This window comes from Trachurus trachurus (genome assembly GCF_905171665.1).
Source record: "Trachurus trachurus genome assembly, chromosome: 14".
NCBI lineage: Eukaryota > Metazoa > Chordata > Actinopteri > Carangiformes > Carangidae > Trachurus > Trachurus trachurus.
This window is the reverse complement of record NC_139903.1, coordinates 20,885,201-20,909,014: the sequence shown is the minus strand read 5'-3', so window position 1 is coordinate 20,909,014 and position 23,814 is coordinate 20,885,201. Positions and strand designations below refer to the sequence as shown.

General features: G+C 41.6%; 2 protein-coding genes across 2 annotated transcripts; one reads left to right on the top strand and one right to left on the bottom strand.

Annotated features, from left to right (window-relative positions):
- The first annotated feature begins 443 nt into the window (after window positions 1–443).
- On the top strand, window positions 444–5,661 carry rbm41 (RNA binding motif protein 41). The gene is made up of 7 exons (XM_083987195.1): window positions 444–457; window positions 1,492–1,608; window positions 2,333–2,534; window positions 2,860–3,064; window positions 3,714–4,231; window positions 5,133–5,280; window positions 5,391–5,661. Exons 1-7 carry the CDS (start codon window positions 450–452, stop codon window positions 5,528–5,530), a joined length of 1,338 nt encoding a protein of 445 aa, XP_083843321.1. The 5' UTR covers window positions 444–449; the 3' UTR covers window positions 5,531–5,661.
- An 8,769-nt stretch (window positions 5,662–14,430) lies between these two features.
- On the bottom strand, window positions 14,431–18,084 carry cldn2 (claudin 2). The gene is made up of 2 exons (XM_083987197.1): window positions 17,518–18,084; window positions 14,431–16,322 (listed from the first exon to the last, which is right to left on the bottom strand). The coding sequence occupies exon 2, from the start codon at window positions 16,312–16,314 to the stop codon at window positions 15,493–15,495; it is 822 nt and encodes a 273-aa protein (XP_083843323.1). The 5' UTR covers window positions 16,315–16,322; window positions 17,518–18,084; the 3' UTR covers window positions 14,431–15,492.
- Window positions 18,085–23,814: the final 5,730 nt, after the last annotated feature.

Genomic DNA, 23,814 nt, shown 5'->3' with positions numbered 1-23,814 from the left:
AGGGAAAAGAGCCAACTAATAAAAATACGGTTAAAACCACACCCTCGGTATTATAACTGGGCGTGGCAATTCAACTGTTATAATGGTTTTTCTTTTCTTGCAAAGAATATTTCATAACAAAACAATTGCATCTATCATGAAAGGGCTTCTGTGGATTTCTGGTTGAAAGAACACAATAAACCCAAACTGCTGAAAACAACTCAATTTAAACACCACGTGTAGCCTTTTTTATTCTAGTTATTATAAATCCTGCAATAAATAAAACACACATTTTTCTATTTTCACTCCAAAAAAGCCCAAATTCGAGGCTGTTATATTATCCCCAGCGTAGCGGTGAAGCGTCAATAGCTTATTCATTGTGGTTTATAATACATCAATGGGTTCGTGCCGCAATTCTACTACATTTCCCATCATCCCTCACACCGGAACAGGAAGTACAAAGCGGAAGCATGCGAAGGTAAACAAAAACTTCAGCTATCAGACATACCAGTGAATTTAAATGAATTAATGTGCTTGAATCACGCGGGATTGGTTTTAGACCTACCTGCTGTCATCAAAAAATGGTAGTTTAAAGTTGTTACGTTTATTTTTACGCCGTTCATTCGCTTTACTTTACTCGTACCGCTGTTGTCATGGAGATATCTGCAGCCAACTGAGCTAGCAGTGGCTTCTGTACTAGCTGCCGTGTACGCTTTGCTTCACGTTTAATCCTCTCTGTTATAGCCTACTTTTACAAATACATCTTCGTAAATTACGAATTTATTAGGTAACTTTCGCCGTATGTCGCACCCCTGGCCGCTCTTTTCCTCAGGTCTCAATGAATTACCTGTAACTTACCAGCATGTGCAATGTCAAATAAAGAAGTTAGCGTCCGTAAAAATGTAACAAAACGAAGAAGCTACACACAGAAGAAAGATGTATTATTGCTCTCATCTTTCTCTAAAAAAAAACAAGTGGTTAAATGTATTTCGACAACATTCATAAAACATAGGCTACCTCTCTATGAGATTGTATTTAATTGAAATCGAGAGTTGCAAACAGCTTCACATTGCTTAATTCATTTCTTTAAGAAACTTGAATACATAATTAAATTAAGTTACTTTCCACCGCCCAGCTTTAGTTTTTATATCTTACCTTAGTTCGTGTCAGGCAAACAGTGTTATCATGTAGTATATTATGATTCAGGTGGTCCAGCATTGTAATTGTGTCTCCTATTGATTTTTACTATTATCCTATGGGTTTGAGCTGAGCTGATAAAAAAAAACAAGCACGTGGAAAATAAATTGTCATATTACTATTACAGTCAAGATGCATTAAAAGTGTAGTTGTGTTACTATACTGTAAGCACTTTTACAGGGTAGGAGATGTGTGCAAAGTGATAGAAGAGAACTATACTGTTGTCTGTGTTTATGCTGGTGGTTGTGTCCTCCCGCTGTTATTCCAGCATCCCCTTGTGTCAGAGCTTGTGCCTCTCTGTGTTACATTTGTCAGAGTGAGCCGGCGATCTTGTGAGGATGGTCCGCTGCTGGAGGAACAGGAGACGGAGGGCCAGCGGCAGCTGCACAGCCTCCTGCTGCAGCAGCTCCACACCGATGCTGACATCGACAGGTCAGAAACCGTCTCTTTGTATCTTTAGAGGACGGGGTTACCATTAAAATATGATATTGCCCTTTGGCCACATTTTCTGCACTTACAGCCAAGTGGGGTTTCCTTCCTTCCTTGTTATACAAATAGTACACTCAGCTATTTAACACAATGTGACCTCATGTCTGAGTACATCAGCATTTTGCAACAAACTAAATATTCTCTAGTAGATAAAATTGGCAGCTATCAAGCCAAAGATCTTACACTTAATACCAGACCGTAGCCTAAAACCACAAGACATTATCTGACCTTACAACTAGTTAAAGTACTCATGTGTAGTTGAGTAGGAAAAGAAAGCAGTGTCAGTAGCTTTATCCCTACCAGAGCTCTTTGAGCTGTATAATAAATCACACATTCTTACTGCGAGGTGCTTTGGGTAAAAGCATGAATCAAATTCCCTGTTATGTTACCTTCACAGTCTCCCACAAAGCAGCCTGGAGGATCTTCTATACACAGCCCTCAGGGCTACAGAGTCTCACAAAATCATTCTTTATCTGTAGATTTTCATTGTAGAACATCAGAAACAACATCTAAGCCATGTGACCTTGAAAGTGTCCCTTTAAAACCGGTCTTTGATAAGATGGCAGCTGCATTTGGCAGAGCTATGAGAGGATCCTGCATGATGTACACTGATTTACACAGAGTGCCCTAGTGTTGATCTCATTATGGAATCATGTCTGTCTTACAGATGTGTAGCCAAGAGGCAGTGCTTCGCTCCGGCGGCACTTTATCGTCCGTTTGGGGAGCAGGCAGCTGGAGTGAGGAGCCTGTCCCAGTTCCAGGCCCTGCAGGACGGGGAGAAGGAAGTGGCCAGCCTGCGAGAGCTGGGCCTCACCGACACCGAGGTCCAGCTGTGGCAGAGTAGAGATGCACCAGAGATAACAGAGAAGGTAAAACCTGCTGGAGACACTGAGATGTCTGAGAACAGGAAGAGCTGGGTTTGATTACTTAATCTAACTTAATATGTGTTTTCCTCATGTTTTTTCTACATTCCTTCATGGTGATCCCCATGTTTGGAAATGTAAGGCTTCAGAAATACTATAATTTGGAGAAAAGTGATGCTTTCATGCTCAATATTCAAACAGCACATGAATGATGTAACCAAATGGGTTCGAGTTTGTCATGGTAACACTTACATGTACTTGTATATTCATGTACACATGTGGGCCAGCTCAACAAACTAATGCCTGACATATGACTTCTTTGCCTACACAGTCTCATGGTGTGTGTGCAGCTCCGGGGGCGAAGCAGCAGCGCCTGCAAGTAATCAGAGACAAAATTGAAGCCAGGGCGGAGCTCCTGTCCCGTCCACAGCGCTTCGCCAGCAGCCGGCCGCTCTCACGCCGAGAGATGGAGATTGAACAAGCGCTGTTCCAAGGAAATGACCGTCTTGGCTTCCTCTCCGCGCTTTATCATCGAGGTATTGAGAGTCATCATCTGACAGGCAGTCATTGCTGTCAAACAAGCTATACAGAACGTTTTTATTTATTCCATCAATCATACAAGGCTCCACACCCAGACATAATAAGAAGCAGAATGAAAAATAAAAACAGGTTATTCAGGCACTAACAATAGTTGAGTTTCTTACTTCGAGCTTTTTGAAACTCTAGGTTATTGAGCACCAGCTTTTTTGGAAAGGTAAAATGATGTTATCTATGTTCCAGGGCTTAGATTACAGCCTTCAGACATCTTCAGTACAGTTTTAGAAGTCAGAAATATGTTGTGGTTTTTTTCATGGAACTCCCATGAAGAAACCAGTTGTTGTTTGCCTGAGTATTCAGAGGCAACTGTAATTTTCTGTTCTGTTCTGTTCTCTTTCTTCTTTTTTTTCATATCAAATCAAAGGCACTAAAATCTGCAAGCAAATGTGTCATCCTCAAATAATCTCATACGTGAAAGAATGAATTACCGTAATAGAGTAGGAGTAATAATAATTCATAACCGACATAACCAAATATTAGGATAAATTAGGTACTCGAAACAACAGTACTGAGGAACAAAATATGATAAAATTGTCATCAAGTCCACATCAGAAGGTTTCATCAGGGTTGTTGTGTTTTTCTCCACAGAGGAAGAGAACCAGGAGAGCCACCAGGGGGCGACGTCCTCTGATCCAATGGACTCTCTCTACAGAGATGTTCTCAACAAGGACAGACAACAGGCTTCAGTGCAGGGAGAGACCACTGCAGCATCACACCTGTCTACGCACAGAACTGTATCTGACCAATCACAAAGCTCACAAACAGACAATGACCAATCTCAGGAGCCTCAGTCAGAGCTGCGGGGGGAAAATAGTGGATCGTCAGGTCGGCTAGAGTCAAGCTCTGACACCTCAACGCAGCAGCAGCAGCAGCAGCACGCTCATGACCAACAGGAGCAAACACCGGCTGCTCCTACAAGGATAGAAATAAACCAGCCAATCGGCAGTCTGAGTGGAGCGGTGAAGGCGGGTCCACGGGGGCCGCTGACTGTCAGAGGGGAGATTGAGACGATTACAGACGAGGAAATCCTGCAGAACCGTGAATCTGATGAGGGGATCCGGAGCATCCAGAGGTTCCGGAACTACCTGCCGGGGAAACCGTCTAAGGTGTCAAACAGCTGCACGTAGTAGCCACAAATGTGTTGTTAATGATGGTTAATTCATCAGACATTACCTGTAACCTAGCCACAATGCTAACAGTTTCCAACACAAATTAAAAGAATAATTATTTCTCAGTAAAATCCAGTACAGAGATTCAAAAAAGAAAAAAAAAAGTTTAGATGTACATAAAAAAGCTCTCAGCTCTTCCCCAGCAGTACTGTATTACCTCACAGTGTGCACTTCCATTAAGTGCATTTTATTTATTTGACAGCAGGGGACATAGTTTAATTTTAAGTCTGACCTCCAGTTTTATATGCCACTGTTGATAAAGAGCATCTTAATGGACAGTATATAGTCATAAAATGTTGCATTGGATTGGACTAGCTTAAAGAATAAATCCTCATTCAACGAATTAAAATGCAATAACGCCCATCACTAGAACCATTAGAGAAACTGCACTGTTTTAAAGCTAATAATTGCAGCACACTCAAACCACAGCTTGAGGATCGTAAAACTAAGCATTATCATGAAGTACATCACCTCACAGTCATTTGAAACATTCAATATCTGCCGCCGGAGAAGAGCTGACTCATAAATTGAACTTGCTTCCAAAGAAAAGGATGGTAATTGCTGTGGTCTGTTGTTATATTTCCCAGCGGCAGCAGCTCCAAACCGAACACCACACCCTTATTATATTGGATGCACACACTGAACATGGTGTGACGGTGGCATGACAGGCAGTCATGAGAGTAGTCCAGCATTGTGTGGTTCACCTCACCAAGAATAAATTGTATAGTATGTATGATGCAATGCTGTGAAGAGAAAGCAGTGAGTGGTTAAACCCGCTCCATCGGGTTTTTGTGCAGTGGCTCACTGTCAACTGTTGTTTTGGTGCGACTCCCCGTAGGTGCTGTGTGTGAAGAACATGAGCGCACAGGCGTCTGTGGCCCAGCTGGTGGCGCTGTTCTCCAGGTTCGAGCCAGAGACCGGACCCCGGGTTGTTTACCGTCTGCTGACTGGGAGGATGAAGGGTCAAGCCTTCATCACTCTGCCAGGTTAGACACAGACTGATGATGATGACAAAGCATCATTTATACCTGACCGCTGCGTACTTTCCATTGTACATGAAGTCTGTTATTAGGTGTATTTATTTTCCGTTTGGCAGATGCTGAAATTGCCCAAAGAGCCTTGCAGTTGGTCCATGGATACCGGTTGCTAGGGAAACCTTTGGTGGTAGAGTTTGGCCGTGATCGACAGGAAGAGGAGAAACAGAAGGAGACGCAAGTGCAGGAGGAGAAGAAATAAAAAATAAACAACACATGTTTATACATGGAATTGTCCATAACAGACTGTGATGGATGTAATTGTAGATTATTTATTTTTTCACAGTGGTCTTCTTCATCTTTGCTATATCAATAAATGACTGTTTAACACCATCTTCCATCTGTATCCATTCCTTTTTAACTTAATCGTCCTTTGGGGGTTTTTCCTATCATTTAGCTCTAGTTTTAAATTACCTACATGATTTGCTTAGTCATAAGAACCTCAATGTTTTATTTGTTCAAATTGAGATTCAAATTTACAGTTTACCAAGGATAACGACAATTCTGTATGCCCAAATCCTATTAAGGTTGTGTTACATAATGAGGCTCAACAAAAACTGAGCTTTTCTTTCTGTAAGCGACTGAGCATCTACCTCTGACAGACAATGAACCCTCTGACCTCAATGAAATTAAGTGCAGGCATTTACTGTATGTGGCAGAGTATAGAAATAATGCATAGGGGTTGTATAAATATGGTGGTTGTGTAACGATCACAGAGGACACAGTGTGTGGTTTTCGTCTGGGTTGATACACGTTGGCTTCTAATCAGTTTGTAACTCCACTGCTGCGGAACATGAAGGTCAACCATAATGATTTTTTCAAGACTGTTAAAATTCAGTGTTGTTCCTCTGTCAGACACCAGATGGAGCCATTCAGTCATTCAGAGTTAGTTTGTTTTTTGGGAGAGGACTTGGTTTACGTAACAAAAGAATTCATACAGTCTCTGAAGCTGAATTAAGTTTCTTGACAAACTGCCCATTACGTCATCTTATTTCCGTGTAGTGGTTGGTAATAGTCTCACTTGTCTTGTGTTGTCCTTCTGGGGTTTGGTCCATGTTTCTCTCGCATCTTAGGACATCAAAGGGCTGATAGAATATCTTCATCATTATATAGAACAAACTAGAATCAAATTTGATGAATGAATAAGTCTTGAAAAATAAAGTTATTCATTCCCTTGTTAACTGAAGACTGAAGAAACCAGGGAAGGTTCATTTGTAGTGTTCAGGAGCGTCTACTGTATGTTTTTGAAATTGTGTTTGTCTTTCTCACAGCCCCAGTGTGTGTGTCCCTCGTCCACTTATCTCTTTGGTGTTCTCTCGGTCAAAGTTGTATTGGTGAAACCAGGTCAGTTCCTGTCTGTTCCACAATCCCGGTTTCCCTCTGAACTCCACCACCAGGAGCTGCAGTCGCACGGAACAGAAGCTTAAAGATCTTGTTCAGAGTCCTGCATGACTAATGACCTCAGTTATGTGATGTCCCTAAAATAAGACACAACGAAGCCTGTGGCTCATGCGGCTACACACACTTGTGGGACCAAGCAAAAAATCAGCACACATCCAGGTGAAGACTCACAATCACTCAAGTACAAACTGTGCCATAAAGTTCTGGTTGAGAGGCGATCAAATCACAGTCCTCTCCAGATACTTGTGCGCTGAAGTACCTTTCAAACCTCAAATCTAAAAGTGGTCTGACTCTCACAGTGGGCTGTAAGCTGACCTTGTAAGCACGTGAATTTCAGTCTCATCTCCTAGTCAAACTTAAACTGCATATTGATCGGACTAAAGTATTGGCTTTGTTTGTTCGGGTTTGTTTGTGTTGAGCTTGTGTTTGCCTTCAGTTCAGGGCTGTGATCTTTTTCCTATTCTGGACAGTCAAAACAGCAATTAACAATCAGTATCGTCAACACTTTATATCGTTTAACCATACAAAAAGGTCTTTATCTGCCAGTTATTTTGTGTTCACATGAAAAGAGCAGTAATTAAAAAAAAAAAACAAAAGAACAATTTAGCCCAAAATAAAACAAAACAAAACTTGCTGTAGCATCCCCGGCTAAATGATGGTCGGACTCTCAAACTGATGGTTCACAATGTTTTATTCCTTGGACCGTATTCAATGTAAACACACCTTAAGAGCTTGTGCCCCTTATTAGCCAGGTGCTAGGGCGTTTCATGTGGGTTAGGCACACTTTGCTTGCTTTTAGCATTGAATCCTTTAGCCTTTAGCCTTTAGCCTTGCAGACATACTTTTCCTTCTGCCGGTAAACTCCGAAGCACCGGATGTGTACGAGGTCTCGGCGAGACGCTTTCAAAATAAGAGCACTGAATATCCGTCTGCTTAATATATAAAAAATAAAAGCCTGGCTTTAAAGAATGTTACTAAGTAAACATAAAAACACATTTATAAAAATACTATGCTCATATTAAAGGTCATTTACACTCCCACCAAATCATTACTGGTTTTTCATCCCCTTATTAGATGTAAAGCATGAATGATTTCTAAACCATGTGACCTTTAACCTTTAGTGCTTGAGTCAAAAATGTCCATAAACTCTTCATACTGTAAAGGATAGGTTGTGGAGTGAAGGGGGTGATTAAACAGTCTCTAGGAGCAGGATCAGCTTCTGCACTGGACGTTCAACGATGGATGGCTTGCCAGAACGCTGTCCCTCCTTTCCCATCTTCTGATCTCCAACACGAATCTTCACTCTCCTCACTAGTCCATCTTTATCAGTCACTGTCTCTACAACTTTAGCCAATTTCCACTCGTTGCGAGGCTGATCTTCTGTCTTTTCCATCACAATGTCACCGACTTTGAGGTTTCTCCTTGGGGTATGCCAGCGTTGTCTGGTGGCTATGTTGTACACATACTCTCTTCTCCACCGGCCCCAGAACTGCTCTGCAAGGTACTGAACACGGCGCCACCTCTTACGAGCATACATATCCTCTCTGATGAATCTGCCAGGAGGTGGTAAGGCTGCAGTGGGTTTCATGGTGAGTAGGTGATTGGGCGTTAGCGGCTCTGGACTATCTGGATCATTTAAGTTGTCAACGGTGAGTGGACGACTGTTCACAATAGCTGCTGCCTCATAAAAGAATGTCCGTAGAGAGGCATCGTCCAGCCTGCCTGATGAGGGTGAAAGAGTTAAACGAAGAACATTCCTCACCGTTCGGATCTGTCTCTCCCATACGCCTCCAGCATGGCTTGCATGCGGAGCGTTCATGCTGAAGTCACACTGTTTCTCAGCCAAAAACGTAGTCAGACGATCAGCATCCAATTGCTTGAGAGCTTCATTCAGTTCATTTTTAGCTCCAACGAAGTTCGTTCCTTGGTCACATTTTATGTCACGTACTGCTCCTCTTATTGCAATGAAACAACGAAGTCCATTTATGAAAGCATCTGTCGACATGTCGTCTAACATTTCAATGTGGATAGCTCGACAGCAAAGGCAGGTGAAAAGCAGTCCGTATCTCTTTTGTACCTTGCGTCCTTGTTTGGTGAAAAACGGACCAAAACAGTCCATTCCACAATAGGTGAAAGGCGGTGATGGATCCACACGCTCAGACGGCAAATCTGCCATTCGCTGCTCCTCTGTGAATCTTCTGAGTTTTCGACATGTAACACATTGATGCAGATGCGTTGCCACAGCTCTGTTGATTCCTGGAATCCAGAATCCATTTGATCTGATCTCATTAATAGTCAAGCCTTTTCCTTGATGTTGGACTTTCTCGTGACAGTGAGCAATTATTGCCTTGGTGATGGGATGACTCTTTGGTATGATCACTGGATGCTTCAGTGAGGTAGGGAGTGATGCATTTTTCAGTCTTCCTCCCACCTTGAGGAGTCCATCCTGATCAAGAAAAGCATCCATCTGAAACAGTTTACTCTGAGAGGGAAGTTGAGTTACCTTACTGAGCAACTTTAACTCTTCTGGATATGCATGTCTCTGTAAGTCTCTTATGATGATGCAGCGTGCGTCTTCTCGTTCTTGGACGGTGCTGTGGTCTGTTGACTTATCATGTCTGACACGACGAATGAGACGAGCGACAGCCTGAGTTGCTTTTGACCACGAAGAAAACTTTGACAGGCGGTCTGAGAGACTCAGCTGTTCCCGTGTCTGTGTGTTTAGAGTCTGAATCCTCTTGACTTCAGGATCTCCAATCTGTATTTCTGCGCTAACATCTGTAGCTAGAGGTATCTCTTTCTCCCATAGAAACTGAGGTCCTTTGAACCAGCTTGATGTGAGAATCTCACTTACGCTTGATCCCCTAGATGCAATGTCTGCGGGGTTATCAGTGGTTGAAACATATCTCCATTGTTGAGGAGAAGAGCTGAGATGTATTTTCTGTATCCGATTTGACACGAAAGTGTGAAAACGACGTGCCTCATTGTTAATGTATCCCAAGACGACTTTTGAATCAGTCCAGAAATACTCAACGACATCTGTTAAACCAAGCTCCTCCTTTAAGGTGTTGCTTGCTGTGGCTGACACGACAGCGGCTGCCAGTTCTAGCCGAGGGATTGTCGTGACCTTGATTGGAGCTACTCTGGACTTTGCCGTAACAAGAGCACAATGAACGCTTCCATCTTCGTTCACTTGTCTCAAATATGTACACTGTCCATAACCACATGTACTTGCGTCGGAGAAATGGTGTAGCTCCTTTCTCACCACTCGTCCGAAACCAGGAGGCACATAGCAGCGTGGTATGGTGATTTTGTCCAAATTTGCAAGATCATTTTTCCAGCGTTCCCACACTGGTTGCAGTTCACTGGGAAGGGGATCATCCCAGCCTGTTCCGTGCCTGCACATTTCCTGAAGCACCCTTTTTCCCGTGAGCAGGAAAGGGGCAACAAACCCCAGCGGGTCAAAAAGGGATGCGACCGTAGACAAGATACCACGTCGTGTTGCTGGCTGGTCCTTCAGGCAAACACGAAATCTGAAGGTGTCTGATTCAATGTGCCAGTGGATTCCCAAGGCTCTCTCTAACGTCACATCCTTGAAGACCAGATCCAGAGACTTCACTTCAGCAGCACGCTCAGATGGGGGGATACTCTCCAGCACAGATTTGTTATTACACATAAACTTGTGCAGTCTCAATCCACCCGCAGCACAGAGCTGCCGTGCTTCCTGTGCAAGCTGAATAGCATCATTCACATTTTCTATACTAGTGACACCGTCGTCAACATAAAAGTCTTTCATGATGAACTGTGAGCCGAGGGGAAACTCACTTTCATTGTCCGTTGCAAGCTGCTTCAGTCCGTAGTTAGCGCATCCTGGCGATGACGCAGCACCGAAGAGATGCACTTTCATTCTGAACTCCTGCGGCTCTGCATTAAAGTTGCCGTCTTTCCACCATAGGAAACGTAGATAGTCTCTGTCAGCTTCATACACGTAGAACTGATGAAACATTTTTTCAATGTCGCACATCAATGCGACATGGTGCTGTCTGAATCTGAGAAGCACACCATTCAGATTGTTCAGCAGATCTGGGCCTGACAGGAGATGATCATTGAGGCTAGTTCCCCTGTACTTAGCCGAGCAATCAAAAACCACACGGAGTTTGTCAGGTTTTTTCGAGTGATACACTCCGTGGTGAGGAATGTACCACTTCTCTCCTTCCTTCCCTTGATCCTGAACTTCCTCTGCCTCACCCTTTTCAATGATTTCATTCATAAACTTCACATAATGTTCTTTGTACTTGTCATCCTTCGCCAGCTTTCTTTTAAGGTGACTGAGCCGTACCATCGCCAGTTGTTTGTTGTCAGGGAGATAGGGTCTCTCTTTAAAGGGGAGTGGCATCTCGTAATGTCCATGAATGTTCCTCTTGATCCCTTCCTTTAACACATCCAGGAAGCGGATGTCATCCTGAGACACAGTCTTTCCGTCCTTATTGGCATCTTTAAAGTCAGACTCGAGAACCCTGAGTGCCTCAGCTGGGGTCACTGGAGGAAGCTCTCTGACTGAAACTCTGTGACACATGTTGGTGATGCTTGGTGAGTTGTGGTGAGGTGAACAGCCTACGATACTCCACCCCAAATCCGTCTGAACTGCATATGGTTCGCTATCTCCTCCAAGGATTACCTGCCGTGGTGCCAGTGCCCTTGAGCAATTGTGGCCGATCAGCAGACCGACTTCACATTCCAGCTGTGGTGGGATTTCATCTGCTATTTTGATGAGATGATTCCAGTTCCGTGCCGTGTCACAGGTAGGAATGTGTGTTCGATTCACTGGTATACAGTCCTGGGTGTAAGCAGGGGGAAGATCAACGTGGATAGCAGAGCTGTAACCTCTCACTCTCAAACCTGACACTCTTTGACTATGCATTAATGCATCCTTTCCTGTCATGGTTGTTAGTTTCAGTCTTACAGGATGAGTTTCAGTCTGTAAACTATTGCTGACTTCTTGGTCAATGAAGACTGTATCGCTTTGGGTATCAAGCAGCGCATAAACAAGTCTTTCCGTACCTGGATTGCTGACAGAAGAAACCCACACTGGCACTATCATTGAAGTGTTGGTAGATGGCTCCTTAGTTGCCACACTGAGAGCCAATGTGGTTGCTGTTTCATCTGTGTTACTTTGATTTGAGACTGACGTGGGCTTGGCCTTGGTGTAGGTGTCATCATGGAGAAGCGTAGGATGTCTTGCTTTACATTTGTCGCATGAATGTCTATTGCGGCAGTCCTTGGCGTTATGGCCCGTCCTCAAGCAGCCATAGCAAAGCTTCTTTTCTTTCACATATTTCCGTCGTTCCTCCAGAGCTTTCCCTTTAAACTCAGGACAGCGATGAAGTTGATGTTTACTGTCTTGACAAAACACACATGGTGGCTTTAAACCTGTTCTTAACTGTCCTTGTGTTTCATTCTCTGTAACTGTCTGTGTGTGATAAACACTGGATTTACATTTCTTTTCTTTCAGATGACGTGATGAGTTAGCCTCTGATGAGTGGAGAGCGTGGAATGAAGTAATAGGATTACATGCAATTTCTGCCTCCGTTACAATGAAGAAGACAAACTCCTGGAAGCTGGGAAACTCCTGGTCAACTCTCATGACTTGAGTGACCTTGCGGTTCCACTGTGATGCTGCCCAATCAGGTAGCTTTTGGACCAATTTCTGGTTTTCTTCACAATCGTTCAAAATGTCCAGACCTTTGACATAAGGCATGGCTTCCAGACATGAGTGTAAGAAATCAGCGAATGCTCTAAGTCCCTCAGCATCTCTTGGATGGACCTTTGGCCAGTTTGTTAGTTTTTCCCTGAATGCTTTTTGTATAACAAACGGCTGACCATACCTGTGGTTGAGACGGTTCCATCCATCTTTGTAGGCTTCATCATCATTTCTATAAAATATGCCATCAAGTGTCTTTCGAGCTGGACCTCCTACATATTTTTTCAAATAATGTAATTTGTCAGCTGAAGCAATGTTCTTTTTGTCTATGAGGGATGTGAAGGAAGCCTTCCACTCAATGAACTGGATAGGGTCACCAGTAAATACAGACGGTTCTGGCATTGGGAGCCTGTTCAGAGCTATGCTATCTTGGACTGCCTGAGCCAGATAACTTACATCTGTCCTTGCAGGTGATGCTGTCACTGTGATATCAGTGGGCTGCTGTATGAGAGCTGAAGGAGGAGGATACACAAACTGATGTTCTCTCGTTCTCATCTGATCTACAGAATGAACACTTGCTTCCTGCATTACTTCCTGATCATAAGTTGTGAACCTGGCTCGTGCAGCTTTAATGTCCTTCTCTGCCTTTAATCTTTCCAACTCACGTTTTTGAACTTCAAGTTCTTTCCTTTGTTGTCCCTCTAGGAGTTGAATCTTTTCTTTTTGTTTCTCCTCCTTCAATAACACTTCATACTCTGCTTCCTTTGCTGCTAATTCTGCTGCAGCGTCTGCTCTTTTTGCTGCTATAACAGAGTGTTGACTGGAACCTTTACTTGAGTGTTGACTTGGAGGTGAAGCTGTGGATCCGTAGATGGAGCGAGCGTAGTCTCTGTTAAGAAGCTCATGAAGACGTTGCCTTACAGCTTCACTATCAAATTCTCCATCTATGCCTGATATCCTTTCAAGAGCAATTTTAACAATGTCCCTTGTAACTGCCTCACAGGCATCAATACGACGTCTTGTCTCATTAGACGGAGTGAGGTGAGCTCTGATGTCTATGTACAGGTTTATAACACAGTTTTTTCCTTCTTCTAGTGTGTCTATAAGAGTTGCAATGTCACTTTCAGGAATGTTTAACTTTAACTGTTCTCTAGCCTTACGTGCCTGGATCTTCCATTGTTCATAAATGTGAGTCAACCTTTTCTCCTTTTTGTGGGCCTCCTCCTCATGAAATGCAAGCATCTTTTCCGTGGGATTCCGTAGGCGACCAGAGCGACGGAGATCCTCCTCTTCAGTATCCTTATCCTTCATCTGTTCGGAGTCTCTGTCGTCTGGAGGCGTCTTTACTGATGCTTCCATGTTGTGAGCAGGTACCACAATCCTTGACCATCACATCAGGTCCCTCTGCAGTTGTCCTTGGTCAGCGGCGTGATGTGACGGATGAGGTGAAGCTCTTACTGTAGCATCCCCGGCTAAATGATGGTCGGACTCTCAAACTGATGGTTCACAATGTTTTATTCCTTGGACCGTATTCAATGTAAACACACCTTAAGAGCTTGTGCCCCTTATTAGCCAGGTGCTAGGGCGTTTCATGTGGGTTAGGCACACTTTGCTTGCTTTTAGCATTGAATCCTTTAGCCTTTAGCCTTTAGCCTTGCAGACATACTTTTCCTTCTGCCGGTAAACTCCGAAGCACCGGATGTGTACGAGGTCTCGGCGAGACGCTTTCAAAATAAGAGCACTGAATATCCGTCTGCTTAATATATAAAAAATAAAAGCCTGGCTTTAAAGAATGTTACTAAGTAAACATAAAAACACATTTATAAAAATACTATGCTCATATTAAAGGTCATTTACACTTGCACTTCTCCAAAGAGCCACTTTTCTTCTTTTTTTTTTTACATTCAATAAAAGGTTTAAAAGTTGTAGCACTGTTGCCTTGTACGACACAAGTATAATTGAAAATTGTGTGTAAAATAAATAAATAAAAGGCTTCAACAAATAGTACATAAGAAATGTTTGCCTTTATTTCCAAATAGAAAATAACCTAAAAACAACATCTGTGTTCTGGAAATACAGTATATCCCTGATGATCGATCATCTGAGAACAATGACACAAAAACAAGACAGAAGGAAAAGTTTCATTTTATGGTGATGTGTCCAGTACTGTGAAACACATTTTGCTCCAAGCAACAAGAAGAACATTTCCACACTATGCTATTAAGGCACATACTTGACAGAGTCTGAGAGTTACTATCAGGGGGGTGGTGAGATTTTATTTATTGACACATCCTGCATGTGGACAGTCCTGTCACTGTCATCAGGCTGCAGTGAGTCAGAGTTTCAATTGATACAGTACTGTGAGAAATGTTCAGTAGGGCTCAGGTGAGAAGGGTCAGGGTTGGCTTGAATGTTTACAGATGCAGCAAATAGTCGAGCGACACTTGTCAAGAGATTTTATCTCACTTGATAATTGAGTATCAGCATTGGAGAGTTGAAATGATTACAGCTTACACAAAGTCTGTTCCGTGTCAGTGTTGATATATGGTTGATGTTTACATTAACAAACATTCATGTTATTTTTTCTTATATTTTTTGTCTTCTTCGTGTTTTTCTTTTCTTTTACACTGGGTTAATATCAATGACAGCACTCTAATGAAATTTGTCCAAAAACACACACACAATTAAAAAGTTCTGTTATCACTTTTCTACATAAGAAAGATGAGCCAATGCAAACATATGTCGTCCTGCACATTTAAAAAAAAAAGTATACAGTCCTCAGAAAAGATGCAGGGAGAAAACCTCCCAGTCCAGATGTCACTCTTTTCTACTTAGACACTTCAAGATGTAATCTTTATTATCATTTTACCAAATTCTTTGAAAAAAAAGGAAAAAAATAAGATCTACAACAGACTGCAGACCATGAAGTGGTAACAACATGTTGCTCTGTCAGGCGTACACACAATGACAACATTTGATTAAATACACCATAAAAAAAACATTTAGGTGAGCATCAGGTTATTGAGAGTAATGTGTAAAAGGGTGATGGAGTGGCAGTCAGCTCAGACATATCCAGTGATGTCATATCCTGCCGCAGTGGGCTTCTTCACCCCCTGGCCTCCATGTGTGCTCAAGTGGGAACTGTCACTCGTAGTGCGCAAAAGTGTCTGCCCCCTGCTGGGTGCATTGGTGCCCCCCACCTGTAGGGTGGGGTTGCGGTAGGTCTGTGAGCTTGTCCGTACCCCTATGCCAGGCATGCCGCCTCCTACCGGATATGGATACCCTCCACCTTGTCGTCGGCCACGGCCGCCATCTTGCTCCTCGCAGCATGACACGCACAGCAGGCCCCCTCCCAGCATGGAGACCAGCGCTGAAGCCAGTCCAACGTAAAGGCACTCCCCCAGCTCATACTTCATGCTGGCAGGTATATTTGGTCTGTAGAAGGTCTGGACTACTTCATGCGTTGTCCAAGCCACAGGTATGAGCGCCAGGAAGCCCGCAGTGAGGAATAAGCCCCCACCGGCACCAGCCACGCGACTCTTAACCGCACCCGAGCCCTCCAGGCAAAGAGTGCACTGCATGCCCAGGGTTGACATGGCAATTGCAATGATAGACATGACCACAGAGATGACCATGAGGGCACGGGCTGCCTGCAGGTCGGAGGGAAGGGCCAACATGGAGTTGTAGGTCTCACACTGGAAGGACCCCGTGCTCTGATAAACACACTCCATCCACAGGCCCCTCATGTTGGCCACGGCCGTGACAATGTTGGAGCCGATGTGTGCAGATGTTTGCCAGTATGGTAGCACCGTGGAAACAAGGGTGCCCAGCATCCCAAACAGGCCCAGGAAGAAGCCCATCAGCTCCAGAGCTGCTGATGCCATGGTGATAACTATGATGGAAAGGAAAACACAGAGGGGATCAATCAAACTGGCCCAAACAGATCAGTTCCTCCAAAATTACGTAACAAATTATACTATAGACTACCATTTAATATTGATGAAAATTTTGTTATAAAAAAACAAGAGCCATAGAAGTAGAATGACAATGTAGCCTGTGTCTAATTGTCTGCAAAATGTGTTTATTTTGAAATTTAAGTAAAAGTTTAACTTTTTCAAAAGTAGCTTCAACTATGCTACACCTGTAGGTTTTAAACCTGTAGCCTCAGCATGGCTAATCTGATCAAGCAGCTGCTTTTGTTTGTTACCATGCTAAGTGTTCAGCATACTAATTCATCCAAACACCTGCTGCTGCTGCTGCTGCTACAACACAGAAACCCACAACTAACAGAATTTTGTATATTTTTTACTAGTTTTCTGGACAGATGTCTGTCGGACAGGAAGACTACACACATAGCCTGAAAGCTAACAAGTTGTGATTAGCTAAAGCTGATTTAGTTAATTTGATAGCTACAGGTAAATTGGATCAAATGAAGCATTTAACCATTTTAAATTCTCACCATTTAAGCCATCAGATTTAATTAATCCAGTGTAGTCCACTATAGGATTTGTTAGCCTTATTGCTAGTCCTCTACAGAACTGCTAGTTCCTAAGTTAGCTAACATGTGAATTTCTAGCTGAATAACTGTGTTGATGTAATTTTATTTTTGAAGTAGCCTAGCCTCTGGTGTCTGTGGCTTTTTACAGCCATTTTGCCACAACCTGTTGATTTTGAATTTATTTCACTATTGCAGATGTTAGAAATGATCTCTATATCATATTTAGGCTACAACTTGTAGGCTAGGTACTGCATCTTAATGCCATTGTGTCTCATTTGTAGCTACATGCATATTAAGTAGGCCTAAATGTTTTTTCTTAATAACTGCTGTTTACTTTAAGCCTGTGACTGAGACTTGGTGCAGGTTGTTTTTTGGTCCAGATAGTTTCTCGTACGTTAGGCTACATTGTTTTCGTCCTGTGTAGCTGCAGCCAAATATTTGCCCTTTTGAAACACTGTTAGTATTAAATGCCAGACATAATTTAAAATCTGCAGTAGTTCATCCATCATCCTCCTGGTAGCATAACTCCTACAAATTTCAGTCAACATAACACTGATATGCACCATACACACAGAACTACATGCATTACCTGAGACTGGTGCTGCTTGTGGAAGAGCCAAGCCCTGGACTCGCTGTGGATTTGATTATGTTTGTTTGCTGCAGGAGCTGAAGTTGCAGCTGGAGAGGAGGATGAGGAGGTAGAGGACGAAGATACAGTCTGATTGTATTCTCCAGTGGTATTTTCTGTTGAACCTGCTTCTGCTTCTCCAGTAGAAAAAAAAATGTTGTTCTTTTTCTTTTCTCCTGTATCAGACTCTCACTGCCTCCTCAGACCTTGACATAGTCACAGCTGTTGTGCTGCTGCTGCTGCTGCTGCTGTACTTTTAAATGGCACTTAGTCTGCTGGCTGCATTGGACCGAGGGAGAGAAACACTTTCAGAACATACACTGTTTAAGAAGAAATACAGTCCTTTGTTGAAGCACTGCCCATTTAGAGGACCATTCACATCAAACCCCTATAATAAAGGACAATAGACACAAAATTATAGTCTGTGCTCCGGCACCTTGTCTCCCTCCTGACACCGTCTCTCGTCTGTCTCAGTCAGATGTTCTGCTGTTTTTGTTTGAGAGTGAGATCTGTCCCTCATTCAGACCTTCACCTCCTGTCACATACACACACACACATAGCTACACACTGACGTTGACACCTCTGACAGTGACACACGCATCCTCTTTGCCAGCCAGGTTAATCATTCTCTCATTGGTCATCCCTCCAAAACAGACCTTTGGTATCCCATCGACAGCAGCTCGGTCCAAAAACAAAAACTTGACCAGACCCCTGTAACAGAATGAATGTTTCAGCATCAGTTTCTTGTGTAGGTTGAGTAAAATCTCTTTTATTACGCAAAACATTTGATGGTCTTGTTCTTTGTTACATTTATGAAAAGAAAAGAGCCCAGTTGTCCTTTAAAAAGTGTAGCCTCACTCAGCCCACTCTGCAGAAATCCACAAAACATGAGCATTTCCTGTATTTTTAATTAAAATGGGTAGTGAAATAAGCAGCCCTGAAGCAAGACGGGAAAAAGTAAGGAGAAACACTAATATGCTTTTAAAATTATGTTTTATTTTCATTTAAACTAATCTAGATTACACCGAACAGATACAATAAATTATAAATAAATGCATGTATACTATAATAAATAAGAAATGTATAAATGTAGGCTACTACATGATTATTTATAGTTTTATAAATTATATACTGTCAATGAAACAAACTCAGTGAAATCTTATGTTTCACTGTGGATTTCCAATATTGTGATTAATTAAATCAATTAATTAATTTTGTTATTCCTTTCCAATCATTAAATCAGCATTAAAAGCTTTAATAGGATATTAGTAGCCTACTATTAAGACTCAATCAATTAATTTATAAAGATGTCTTGTTTGTTTGTTTGTTTTTTAAAGTCATGAATTATTTTGATGGCACCATCCAGATTCCATACACTGCCATAATATATTGTTAATTTAAAGCTCAGTTCAGCTGACACCAAACTTGGCTGCCACTTGTGCATTGTCATCCATCAAATGTCTGCTGGGGTGTCAATGTGAAGACTGTCAGTGCTAATTAAATCAAAAAACCTCAAGTCATTAAAAAAAAAAGGCAAAATAAATATAGTACATACCATGTCAGTGTGCCCACAGATGACAGATGATGATCTCTCGGTCAGTATCATTGTCATGTAAGCTGTTTACCTGTGCCATTGTTGGGTGTATCAGTGTCGCCATTTACAGTCGCCCTGTTTGCTGCTGATCTGGATCCCGAAGCTCGGCCCTTTAGTTTCTAATCCCTCACATGGCAGCAGCATCATAATGGGATTAGCTTGTAATCCAGTCACTTCCCGTATGAAGTAGACTGCGAGGGCAACGTCCACACACTCAGAAACACTGAGCCATTATTATGAACCACAGAGGGGCATTATCTGGACACAGTGCATATTAATGAGGCAGCTCAGGTCAGCCAGTGTCCCGTTGTTATACTCTTGTTACTGACTGGTGGTCTCTCGCAGTGAATAAATGAAAGGAGCATCATGACCATTGAAATCAGACAAACTTGTGATTTACAAAGCACCAAACACAGGAGATTGTGTTCTAACCTACCAGGAGTATATTGACATGTGAACTTTGACACTGTAGCCAAACTTAGAAATATGCAGTTGTCTCCTAGACTTTTTGCTTTCCTACCCCAGTGGGCCATGTGCCCAGGCTGCAGGCTATAGCTGCAGGGGGAGGAAGGAGGCAGGAAGTTTGTAATAAGCAATTTGAGCCTGAATGGTGTAGTCATTTGGACAATTTATCGTTTCACGCTGGTTGTAGAAGGTGGTTCTGGATCCTTCTGGAAACACTTTTTTTTTTTAAACAATATTTTTATTAAACATACATCAATGTACACTGTTGCCAATAAAGTTGGAATAAAATATATTTTTGATCTCTTCTCATGAAATGATTGTGACAATGCGGTTTATTCTTGATAGATAAAGTGTATCCTCTCAAAACTTTATTGATCAATTTCTTCCAAACATATCACTGTGAAAATTAAAGCGTATTTAAGCTTTGCAAACTGTAAACAAAATTGGGGGTATTGAACAACAGGACTGGGGACTTGGTTCAATTTTTCAACCTTGGTCAGTTTAACAGACACACATATTTGAGTGAGGGGATTTCATACATAAGAATGTCCAATATTACTCTCAAATGTCACTCAGTCACTAATATTGAGTATGCATGGCCACCCCTGACACAGATCAATGCCTTAAGGCGTTGTGGCACACTGTCCACAAGCATGAATTAATTTCACCTGGGTAACTGGGACTCAGTATGCAACCATTGCACCTGGTCAAAGGTGATTGATGTGTATTTAATAGGAATAAAAAGACAAAATTGTTCCAACTTTATGGGCAACAGTGTATACATCCCCTCATACAGTCACACATTTAAAATTAAAAATCACTGAATAATGACAATAACACTTATAATTTTTAAAATGGAAATAAATAAATAAACAAAATACTAGAAAATGGGGCAGGATCAGTGCTTTCATGTTACCCATGTAACAAAATAACAACATTCAGGACCGTGAGGCGAGGTACTGGCCTGAAGTGGATCTCAACATACCTCTGAAACGTAATGTCAATAATAGTAGTATAGTAGTAGAATATTTATATATTTATACTAGGTTTGTCTGATACCTACAAACCTTTGTATTTGCCTATTTTACATTCTGACCAGCAGAGGTCGCTCTATTTACATGAGGCTTCAAGCAAAGGCCCTTTTCTACAGCTATATGTGCTTGTGCACTGATTATCAGGTATGAAAAGACTCTGTGTTTATTTGTTTCCCAGTTTACTTTTACCTTGTGTTGTTCATTTAATTCCTTTATTCCTTATTTCCTTTTACTGAGATCTCTCTGTCTGTGCTGCCTGTCTACTTTTGTTGTCCCGAGACTCCTTTAATATATTTGGGGTCCACAATGTTATAAGAGACATCTTTCATGTCTGTTTGTACTTTTATGTGCTATTTTTATTACCTGTATTATATGCATGTGTATTGTATGTTCTGTACTTGCCCTTTACTCAATGAAAAAAAACAACCTGATAGGATAGAATCTGATTACATTACTTCATAATTATTCAGCAATGACCTACAGTGTAAAATCCCAGATTCATTTATGTGCTCAAGCTTTGCACTGATGAGCAAACCATGTTTCCTGTGTGAAAGTCAGAACTGCTGAGTTATTGGCTGTACACACGCACAGCTCTGCAGCATTATACACATCAACACTGTGTTAGACAAATTAAAAGCAATAATCTCTGACAATGAACCAAAACAAAGAGGAGAACCTATAAAGTATAGAGTCAGCCATTCCTCCTCACAGCCCTCAGGGCTCAGTGTGACCCTGTGTTAAACTGATCTGGTGTCAATTTATCATTCAGTGCGTGCAGGGTGGGGTCAACCTTTTAGTCAAGGGTCAGTTGTTACCCAGTGCTGGATGAGCCCCTCTAGATAACACACATACTGGATAAGATGTGTAATGTACTGTATCCAGTATATGTATCCAATCTTTACTAAGTATGATATATTTCTATTTTCGACAAATAAATCCAGATGTTGCTACCTTGTTCAACATGGTCTCACTGCTTCCAGTAGGAATCAGTGACTATTTTGTTAGTCACTGAACAGAACAGCACTGTAGACTGTTATAAAGTGTTTTGACACAATACCAGGCAAAGTATCAGCCGCAGCAGAGTATCAGATACAAAAGCTTGTGCTCCATCATTACACCATTTAGCAACAAGATAAATAAAGGAAACACTCAAAAAAAATATTAAATCATCCTGGTTAAAATGTGTTAAGCCTGGTGTGGGCATGACTTTAAATATGGTATAATAACAGTGGCAGCAGTGAGGAAATAAGTGTGTGCACTGCAAGCTCCAAATTACAGTCATTTCACCCGATCACTGACATTAGCTCCCAGTGTGCCAAGACAAACACTGTAATGTAGTCCATGTCAGGTTAATAGTGTACAGATAGTTTGTCTTTACTGACCTTATTATGTTTCCCAGAACTGATACTCTTGGGAAACTGAGCTCTGCTGTGTGTGCATCAAAACTATGGGATTCATAGTCTGCATGCTGTGTGAACATTGACAAGTGAAAAATGATTCATTCATCATTACTTCAACTAAATGTTACTTCCCTCCATTTTACCTGTATTGTTTATGTATTTTACTGTCCCGTCTTTCTGGTTCTATTTCTGTCTTTCCTTCTCTTATTCACTGCACATCTGTTCTTACCATTTGCTGTGTATTTTCTTTACTATACATTAGGGATGCACGATATGCAAAAAACACTATGGCAATTATATCAAATATTCAATCTCAGCTGGAATGGCCGTTTTTGCTTTATTTTTTTTACTTACAAAAATAGAAAATTGATGATGTGATGTCTGTTAGGTCCTAAACAAACACGTCTGGAATATATGATTTGTTGTTCAGGGCGTCTCTGTAGCAAAACAATACTTACAGTGCTGACAATGCACCATAATGCAAAACTTGCAGCTTGACCATATTTCAGTGACATTGCAATTAACTATGCAGCCCTTCATTTGATTGCTTGGTCGTTGTTGTGTTTTCTCTTGTTGTAATGTGCCTGTTTTTATTATCTTGTTTGAATGACAGATCAAGTAGCCCACTTAAGTCTCAAGTTGATAGTTACTATAAATCAATCCACTGAAAAAGCTAACAACATCATGAGAGTTATCTGTGGGAAACTTCCATTTGATACGTTTTACAAACTCTTCCTCTCTAACTGACCTTCCCACTATCTTCTTGTCTTTTGGCCAGAGGAGTATCGTGCCCAAATAAAAACATCCTGTTGTGTTATAACCACAGAGTGCAGTGCACCATAACATGCTTTGTCTTATAATATAACATAAGTTTAGCAATGGATAGTATAGCATTTGTGCTTGATTGGTTATGATGATGATTATCATAAACCTGCAATCATTCATTCTTTGACCGCTCCATCCAGTATTGTTAAAATGAACATATTATCTCCTTGGTGCAGGAGCAACAGCTACCTCCTGTGGCTGGAGATGGTGCTGATGAGACCAGAGACTGAACTGAGCCACAGGCCATTAAACCAAATGAGGTAAAAGACGCTGAAACGCTCTGCAGAGAGAAGGGGAGCTGCACAGTTTGATGATAAGACTCGGCTGTGTCATCAGGAGCAGTGTTTTTCACAATGCACAGTCCACTCATTGTGTAGCTCTAAGACCAGGTCATAAAGACCAACATGTTTACATTAATGAGGACAATTGTTATTTAGGCCTAGTATTTATTATTTACTTTGTGCACTTAACTTCGTCTACTTTCATGTAGTTTAGTCTTTTTTCCCCTATGTTATCCTTTACTATCTTCTGTTTTTTCTTTTCCCTTTTTACTGGATTAATATGACAGCCTATACTCCGTGGAGTGGCCAGATGAAGCCCCTCTGAGGGTTTTTGCAACTCTCCATCACATCACTTATTGTCAATAGGCTATGTATGGAAATATAAATATAAAAATAAAATAAAATGAACAACGACAGCAATTAACTGAAATGAATAAATGATTCCGTTTTTAAAGCATCATCTATTTCAAAACATGAAAGTAGGCTAATAAAACAGCCTACATTAAAATTAGATAAAATAAAAGGCAGGATCAATAAGTGCATGTTCTATAACACTTCCTATCCAGCTTTATATTGAAAATCAGTCTAAATAACTGATATGCTAAGCCAGCATAATGTAAGAAATTACATATTTGCAGGTGATATTGGGAGACAGAAAT

Bases quoted from the DNA above. Each gene is read 5' to 3' on its own strand.
- cldn2 (XM_083987197.1), bottom strand. From the start codon at position 16,314: ATGGCATCAGCAGCTCTGGAGCTGATGGGCTTCTTCCTGGGCCTGTTT.
- rbm41 (XM_083987195.1), top strand. The intron at 4,232-5,132 runs GTGTCAAACAGC...GACTCCCCGTAG, and splicing joins TGCCGGGGAAACCGTCTAAG to GTGCTGTGTGTGAAGAACAT. The intron at 5,281-5,390 runs GTTAGACACAGA...TCCGTTTGGCAG, and splicing joins AGCCTTCATCACTCTGCCAG to ATGCTGAAATTGCCCAAAGA.